The sequence below is a fragment of the Haemaphysalis longicornis genome, unplaced genomic scaffold (assembly GCF_048455015.1).
Source record: "Haemaphysalis longicornis isolate Haplotype H1 unplaced genomic scaffold, Haemaphysalis longicornis Haplotype H1 scaffold_2, whole genome shotgun sequence".
Taxonomy (NCBI): domain Eukaryota; kingdom Metazoa; phylum Arthropoda; class Arachnida; order Ixodida; family Ixodidae; genus Haemaphysalis; species Haemaphysalis longicornis.
The window spans coordinates 255060185-255069576 of NW_027526295.1; the positions used below are offsets into that span (position 1 = coordinate 255060185).

At 47.6% G+C, this 9392-nt stretch overlaps 1 protein-coding gene across 1 annotated transcript in view; it reads right to left on the reverse strand.

Annotated features, from left to right (window-relative positions):
• The window catches only part of LOC144170440 (chitinase-3-like protein 1), a 68261-nt gene extending 60005 nt beyond the window's left edge, over window positions 1–8256 (reverse strand). Inside the window, exon 1 of the mRNA XM_077700235.1 lies at window positions 8149–8256. Coding sequence (XP_077556361.1) covers window positions 8149–8233 — 85 coding nt within the window. The 5' untranslated portion in view covers window positions 8234–8256. The remainder of the gene's footprint in view (window positions 1–8148) is intronic.
• Between the last annotated feature and the right edge of the window lie 1136 nt (window positions 8257–9392).

A 9392-nucleotide genomic window follows, 5' to 3' on the forward strand; every position in this document is an offset into this window, starting at 1 on the left:
CTCTTCTGCTTCCCTACCTCACCTTTAATCTTCGTCCCTCACCCCTTGCCCCCTCACCTACCTTCCCCCTCCTAATCCCTTGTCTGAACAGATGAGTTTGGGCTTGTGGGCCCACACTGCGTTACAATATTATGCCGTAAAAGCACTACTGGTATAAACTAGCGAAACCGCCTAGATACAAAGGTCTGGGTCACCAACTTATATTATAAAATGATCATTTTAAGTGCGGAGCACTTTACGGGCCAAGCTTGTCATCGCAGCTCGTCCAGGGTCATGGTATCTAGCTCCCGTAGTAACGCTAACGGGTAACGATGCGTCACGCACCCAAACTGGGCATTCGAAAGCACCACCGCTTCCCCTGGTCGGGACCACACGTTGAAACAGAATTTGGGGCAGGAAGATTTTTGTTGCAGTTAGCCATTAAGCATCGATAAAGGCATTAAAAATTAACGAAAATTTTGGTGTTAGTACTTATTTAATACGGGCTAGCTAGACACCTTCATGGTGCTCCTAGCACATGTCTCTAGAGAGTGAGACAACACTCATTTTCGCCCGTAGTTCCTCTTTAATGGCAGCCTTGGTTCTATTCCGGTTCGCGAAGGCTATGACTCCAGTGATATGCCACTGACTCTCCATTCATTTAGTGACTCCAGGATGATACGCTGATTTGCTTTGATTGATTGTAGGGTTTAACGCGCCGACGCAACGCAGGCGATGAGGCGCGCCGTAGTGGAGGGCTCCGGATTAATTTTTACCACCTGGGGATCTTTAACGTGCTCCAAAATCTCGTACACACGGGCGTTTTTGCTTTTCGCCTCCATCAGAAAAGCGGCCGCCGCGGCCGGGAATCGAACCCGTGACCTCGTGCTCAGCGGGGCAATGCCTTAGCCACTGAACCACCGCGGCGGGTCAGGATGATTCGCCAAGTTGGGGTCCCAGCCAGCCTATCATAATGTACCATGCGTTGTGCTTCTACGAGTACGTCCAATAAATTTTGAATGCCCATATCCAGTAACGTTTCGGTGGAGGTAGTCATCGGAATGCGTACAGCCGCCTTGGTGGCCTTGCATATTATCAGTTCTATTTGTCTTCCTCTGCAAGCTTGACTTCGAGGCACGGAGCAACATAAGTAATTATGCTGCTTCTACCCAGAATTTTACAGAAAATTTTATGCTCTAATTTAAGTGTTCACTCTCTCAGCTTATGTGTTCATCGTTGGAAACTTCCATGTGGACCTCTCAAAACCAGACAGCAAATCGTTGGCTTAGTTTGGGCTAGATGAGCTTCTAGCGCCACACCAACACAAGTCACTCACCTGCTCAGCAACTGTCGTGTATCGATTTAACTTTGGCCAAGAATCTGTTTAATGTTCGTACCGGACCGCTGAATGGATATCACACTAATCCCAAAGATATCATCCCTACCGTGGGTTAAAGGACAGTGGGTTAAAGGAGGTTACTAGGATCGGGGTAAGGAGAAGTGAGCTCTAGATTGAAAGGGCAGAGGCCTTGTAGTCGGTCTTCTTGGAGAAGGACGAGCCTTGTTGGGGTCGGTCAGTAAGAGGAAAGCAGGCCCGGCGTTAGCAACTGCTTTCGCTAAACCTCTTGAGAATCAGAACAGTACAGTTTTTTGAAGGATAGGATTCTACGCTCGCTAGCGATTCCTGTCTACATCGCTCTGGGACCGGAGTCGATCTGCTGGATCCTAGCCATTTACAGCTTTGCTGTAAAAATATCTTTCTAGTAGTCGAGGAGAAGTGCTGCTGGGTCACTTCAATGTACTTTCTGGAAATATTGAGGGCGTTAGAATACCATTAGGGCCCTCTGAAACGTAAAATCAAACTCCCCAATAGTAAAAAATGACCGCAAGGTCGTTCACGTTCAAGATAAGTTTTCGCTCTAAACAATCGTGGGAGCTGAATGCGTATGTAGGATGAAAATCAACTACGTTGAACGTAAATGTTTATGCGAGCAATCACCGCGCCTGCCCAGTTTTTGTCTAGAGGGAAAATAATAATACCTGCATCTAGATATTGCGCATTTTAAAGTGTCTATGAATGCGTGAAATCACCCCTGACTGCGCGAAGAAGACTAAGCCACTTGGGGAAGTTTCCAAGCTAACACTTTCTACCGAGGCCACACACTTCCCGCAGTTTGCCCTTTTCAATACCCCTTCTCCCCTGACCACTTCACCCGTTGTCCTGCACTATCCATAACATGGTGTGGGAAGAGAGAATGCCCAAAAGATCAACCGATCCCTCCTAACTCAACCCCATCCCCCCAGCAAGGTGGGAGAACCGGCTGGTCAGCCCGCGACACGCATCTCGGATGCACCAGATATTCCGCGAATAGCGGCCCACGCTCAGGGTATTTCAGCTGAGGCTGTAAACCCAAGAGTGACGTTCGCCTACTCGGTAACCGCATGAGACCGCAGGGACAGACTGCAGGCAGACGTTGAAACCAGGACCACCCCCCACAAGGTTCGACAGCAATGGGAAGTGAAGAGCCAAGAACTACAGAGTGGACGGCGGCGCCGCACAGAGGATTTCCCGGATCTACAAGCAGTCAAGAGCACCACTTCGGATAGCAGCGATAACAACGCGCCGAGAAGCAGCAGAGACAGATCCAGAGCGCGTTTGCTATCTCGATACAGCTCGCGAGCTTCATCCCAAAAGAGACTGAGCTATGCCAATGTGGCAAGCGAATCTGGAAGAAGCTCAGAAAACGAAGCTGCCATCAAAGCCTTAGAGATGAAGATTCAAAGCCAGCAAACCTTGATTGATAAGCTGCTATAGTGCTGTTGAGAACAAGAAGATGCTAAACACCCTCCACAACAAATTCTACTCACAGAGGAGCGAACAATTTAGCTAACTGAAGACAGAATAACCGCACTTGATCAGCGGATCATGGTAAACCTACAGCGGGTTGTCGCGGCAGAAATCCAAAAGGCCATAGTGCCTTTTGGCGCAGCAAGCATCGCACAACACGGCAATCTTTGACAACTTCGTTGCATGTGCCAGGAAGAATTAACTACATCCCCAAAACGGTGTCCGATTCACTCCTCACCCCTATAGATGCGGCGCGTAAAAAGGCAAGAAAAGAAAGCCACGACGCTCACGTTCTTGCTCCTTAAAGGAGCCATGAAGAGAAAATGCAAGTTGGTTTTATTCGAAAGATTTCGTGTTTTATAGTGCCCCAGCGCTTGTTCGGATACAAACGGTGCTTTATTCACTGAAAAATTAAACAATTTAGGTTAAAATTTTGATTTTCCAGCTCAATCGTGCGTTTTCGTGGTCCCAAATGACATCACAGGAACCGACCGCTCTGCAGCCTAGAATCCCTTCATTCACGCATCCGCCGTACAGGGTAGAGACACGTATACGCTGGCGCCGCCATTTTCGGTTGCTCGCTCGCCGCCGAAGCAAGTCATTGTGTCAAAACCGCGCTAAAATTATCGCCTCAACGCGGTTTACTGAAGAAGTTTGAATCATATTGTTTGTTTTGCGTTGCTAGGTCTCGTGGGAAACGAATAGAATAACGCGTTCAGCCCGTTGGCCCAATTGCGGCGGCACGGGACCGTTCAAAGGTTGTCTCCACCCTGTACAGCGGTGTTGGTTTGTTCCCGCGTTTCTTTACGTTCCGTAACCTAGATGGCGCCACCATACCGTGGCAAGCGTTTGGTTTGTTTTTGCCCGCATTTAAATCTGGCTTGTTTTAATTCTGGGAGAAAATATTCGTTCCCTGAAACAGTGCTCGCTCGACAAATGGGGTCACGTAAGACACCGTTGCTTGCGTCAATCGGCCAGTGTCGTCTGAGACAAGCCCAAGCCCCGTAGTGCTGTGCAGCTAAACCAAACATGCTGTGCGCAGTACGAACAGCAGAACGCATCAGTACTTCTATGTTTACAGTGCTTTCGTACCTTACACTGTTTGTCCCATCATTCTTATTGCTTTGTAAAGAATGTGCCCTAAATTTAAGCGCAAATCGCTCGTTCGTCTAGTTTGTAAGCTCTACCTAATTTGCGTCTGCTTCTGCCAGCCTCCGCCAATCGCAGAGCTTAGCTCATGTGACATCATTGGTTCTGTTGCGGGAAATGAGCTGGTGGGTCGCATGACCATTCCCGTTTTTCCTAATTATGTAGCTTATTTGGGCGAAGTTTACGTTAAAAGTGGTGTCAGTATGATTCTAACGAGACAATCTTTTGAATGAACCAAACTTGTGTTTTCTCTTCATGGCTCCTTTAAGCCGAGAACAACACTCTGACGTGGAATAATTGGAAGATGTCAGTTCAAACTAACGGCACCGCCGACGCCTTACTAACCGAAACCTGGCAATGTAACTATATCTATCAGGCGCAAAATAGCTGACCTCCTAGAACTCACAAAGCAAGATGAACCAGATGTGATATCCCTCCAGGAAACATACAGCCCTAACATTCGCCTTCAAGAATACAACGCCTTCAGCAAAACAGAACGCACTGCACTCCTGAATAAAAAGACCCTTACCATGAAATTGCACGATTCACAGACACAAACGTGGAGTACACGCTTTTAGAAATCTTACCTGAGAGAAAGACTCAGAAAACTCTCTATTTTAATTGTCTACAGCCCCCCTCAAAACCAGATGCCGAACGTCGAGCAATTTATAAGGAAAATCAGCAACATAACAAAAGGACACAAAGTCGTGATCGCGGGTGACTTTAATGCTTCACACATGCCGTGGGGGTACCTGTCAACAACCGAGAAAGGGACCCGCATCCATGACGCAGCCAAATCCTACCATTTAAGCCTCTGTAACGATCCCCTGGAACCAACCCGGGTAGGAAACAGTGTCTCCTGAGACACTAATCCCGACCTCAGCTTTACCCCCGGCATCCCGCAGGCGGAATGGACCCGACTGGAAGAGACGTTAGGAAGTGATCATCATATACCACAACTCGAGATAAGCCATCGAAAAAGAACTATTCGGTCCGGAACAGTAAAGATCACGAATTGGAAAGCCTTCCGTACCGAACTCAATCCCGGAAACATCGAAGAAAATCACGAATGGCGTTTTAAGGTGCTTGAGAAAGCGGAAGAGCACACAAAAATAGTTCAACTGAGAACAGATGTTCCCGCTGTTGAGCTTCACCTTTTCCACCTTTGGAAAGCAAGAAGAAGCATCCCAAACGGTGGAAAAGAAAAAAAAGCACAAAAGAAAACTAAAGCTGAAAAATCACCGCCATCACTAATAAAAACGAAAGATATGGCGCCCTACTATACCATCAAAATTGGGACAAAGCCTGTGACCAACTTCAGGGCACCCTGAGCATGAAAATGGCCTGGCATATCTTACGAGGCCTCTTGGCGACTACAGCGACAAAAATGCAGCAAAATAAAAACCTCCAAAAAATGATTCACTCATACGCAGGCACCCAACAAGGCATACTAGATGAGATCCAACGCAAATTTGCCAGTAACATCCCATCGAGTCTGACAAGTGCTGATCCGTACCGGGATGATCCGGTCGGGAGGATCCAACATAATCCCGACTCGATCGACCTTTCACAAAAGCTGAAATGTAGGTAGCCCTGGCCAAACTCCCAAGGAACACTCCGCCCGGCAAAGACAGGATTACTAATAAGCCCCTCCGTAACCTACCTTCAAACGCAACAGAAGCGCTCCCAGAGTATTTTAACGTATGCTGGGAAACAGGCGAACTGCCTCCAACGTGGACGCATTCGGATGTGACCATGATTCCGAAGGCAAACAAGCCTGTACTTGTTGAGAATCTTCGCCCTATATCGCTGACTTCTTGCGCGAATAAACTTCTTGAACACATGGTCCACGAACGGCTCCCGCCATATCTCGAGGACATCCAGTACATACCGGACACGATGTTCGGGTACCGACAGAGTATCTGTCTACCCAATACATCTTTTTGCTTCAGGAGGAGGACATCATAGACCGCCTGGATCGCCATTACAAGTCCTGTATACTCGCCGTTGACGCAAAGGTCGCTTTTGACAATGTCAAGCACGAAAAGATCCTCTAAAATCTGCAAAGTACGAATTGTGGCGACAACGCTTTTAATTATGTTCGAAATTTCCTCACGAATCGCGCGACAATGGTGGGTATCGGCAACCTTCGAGGCGAAAAATACCACGGACCAAAGAAAGGCACGCATCAAGGTTCGGTGGTCGCCCCGCTGCTTTTTAACATCCCCATGCTACACCTGTCAAAGAAACTTCAGACCATCGAAGGACTAAAGCATGCTCTTTACGCAGACGACCTAACGCTGTGGGTGAGAGTGCCTACAACGGGAAAACAACAAGATGTTTTGCAGGTGGCTATCCAGGTGATAGTAAACTGCTGCGACTCTTGCGGCCTCCAGTGCGCTCCGGAAAAGTCCGAACTTCTCGTGCTGAATGCTCAAACTCGAGGACGACCACCCAAACTTGTTGATGCGGATCCTAGCATCACTCTTTACGTAGTGGAAATTCCCAAGGTCAACTGCCTTCGGGTACTGGGTCGTACAGTACACAAGAATGGATAGGGTGCAGCTCAACTTCCCAAGCTACACCAAACAGTAACACAAGTCACCCCACATCGTTAAAAGAATCACAAATCAATGAAGGGCGCTGAAAGAACAAGACACATTACGGATCATTCAAGCATTAATAACCAGTAGGATGACGTGCGGCACCCCATACTTAGCCTTAAAAAAACATTGAAATAAAAAATGGAGCAGCCAAGACTGCTCTGGGCGTTCCTTCCACGGCATCTAGAGACAAGCTGCTTACATTAGACGTACATAATATGTGGGAGAAGATGGTCAAAGCACACAAAGCCAGCCAACTCGAACGCCTCAAGCTCACTCCTACATGCAGAGCAGTACTCTGCTATCTCAATTACAGTGAATTCTACATTGCGGACACCGACCAAAAAGCCAGACTACCAACGAAACTCCGAGAGACAATCTGTATAGCACGCATGCCACGTAATATGCACCCCTCTTACAACGAAGAAAAAAGACAGGTAAGATCGAAGACACTCCTAGAAAATATGCTAAAGATCCCAACATAAGATAAACAGACGCTGCTCGATACCCAGACCACACGGCTTTCGCAATAAGCGAAACCGACCAACGAGCGAGGGAACTGACGTCGGCAACAATACCGGCTCGTAACCCCGAAACGGCGGAAGAAGCAGCCATCGCCTGGGCAATGACGGCCTGCAGCGACCGAGCACTGATATTCCCCTACTCCCAAGCGGCATGTCGCAACTTCCAAAAAAATGACGCGTGTCCGCGACAGCACTTAAAATCTTAAAGACGCGCCCCAACTTCCTGACAGCTACGTCGCCTGGATCCCGGGGCATGAAAGGATTACGGCAAACGAAGCAGTGCTCGCTGCAGCTCGAGAACATACCAGCCGGGCCTTCCTGCCGCCCAACATCGTGCTGCAACGGTCGCACAAGGCGTACACATTACCCATAGGGCAATGTTGCAGCAGCACCGATTTGAGCGGAGGAGATATCCCCCACCACACCCCGATCTCACCGAGGAAGAAAGCGTAATCTTTCATCGCCTCCAAAAAAAAAACACATACGCACACGGAATAATCTTGAACCGCATTTACCCCGCGCAATTTCCGTATCTCTGTCCCCTGCGACATACCCGACACCTTGCCGCACATGATCCTGGAATGCCCTTGCGAAGACCGCCGCCCAGACCAACCTGTGGATAGCCAAGCATCCTCAACAACCTTGACTGACGCACCACAAGATGTTGCAAGCGCGCATACAACCGATCAACATGACATTGCTGAAAAGCGGGAGGCACTGCTCGTCTGCCAGGATCCGGAGAACCAGAAAACTCTGGTTAACCGGGCGAAGATGGCAGCCACCGCCAGAGGTTTCCTGGACTGAGGAGATCTACCACCTCGGACCGGCAAGGACGAAGTCCTAGATGGTCTTTTCAAGCAATAGACGTTTACTTCTCTCTCTCTATCTCTCTCCCCTACGCAGCTCATGCTCGCGTTACCTCAACCTATAGTAGCCTTAAATGTTCAGCAAGAAACCGGTAACATTTTAACAAGACCAAATGTCAAGCTGGTATAGCACTAACGCAGAATTCAAAGAATAAGTGGAAAACAAAAACTGCTCTCACTTCCTTTAACATTGTCTCCGTCCACTCCTCCCACTAACTGGAGAGCCGACAGAAGAGCTACTTGCGTTATCCAAGAAAGCCACATGTCATTCTGGACATAACGAACCACATGTGTGCGATCTTGCATTTATAGTCGGACTCTGGTGGATTTACTGGGTTTTTCCTCATTTCTTTCCTTTTTTGTTTTGATCATTTTCTCGAGCGTTATTATAAGTGCGGCGAACGAATGACCGGAACTGGTACCCAGCCATTGTTGTTTAACCTTTTATAGCGTGCTTGTAAACATGCACACACAATCACACATTTTTAAATTTGTTTTTTTTACGCCAGTTCAAATTAAACCTGATATACAACCCGTGGAAGAGCAATAACTAAATAACAAAACGTGCAGGGCTCGACGTTCCAAAGGTGTGCCTGTTATTTTAGTGTCGCCCTATAGAGGGTAATTTTTTTTCTTGTTTTCGGGCCCCTGGGGCCCTTTGGAGATAGGAAAGTTTTGCGCAAAAGTGGGATTTAGTATCGCGTGCTTAATAGAAGTTCAGCTTCCGAGCTGCCACGAACCGAAAACGCATGCGCAGCAGCATAACGTCTCAGTCATTATGCTTCGTCAGTGGGGAATGGCGAGAACAAATTCGACCCCTCAAACAAAAATATATGTAGTGACCTTTACGTAAACGTAAATTCAGGCGATAAAGTATTCGTTTGGGTTAGTTGGAGACAAGATACGATAGATTGAACAGCTCACTTTTTTTTTAATTACCGAAGCAAAGAAGTACACAACACAAGCCCTGGCCCCCAAGAATGCGACTTCCTTTTGCGAAATCATTATTGATGGCACACAAATGCAGTTTCCTCCCGATCCTTCCCCTCTGGCAGCTTCAACAAGTTATTTGTACACTTTTTTTTTTTTGCTTCGAAATATACCGGTGGCTTTATCGAAGTACGGAGTGCGACAATCATGGATGTAAAGGCGTACGTGGCCTTGTGTCAGACGACGGACGTTGTAATCGCGTTCTTTCAAGCGTTCGTTTAGGTGTCGGCTGGTGAATTTCTTATTTCTGCTCTTACTTAGCTGCTTAGTCCTTGCAAAAAATGTGCGCTATTAAATATTCAGTGCGTTAGTGAAATGCGCATTTGCAGTGTACTTAAACGAAGGCATGGGGTACAAAAGTAGTCAAGGCCTTATTAAAAAAGTAAATGCGTCCAAAAAATTCAAACTGTGATCAGTGGCAGCTGGTGAGAGG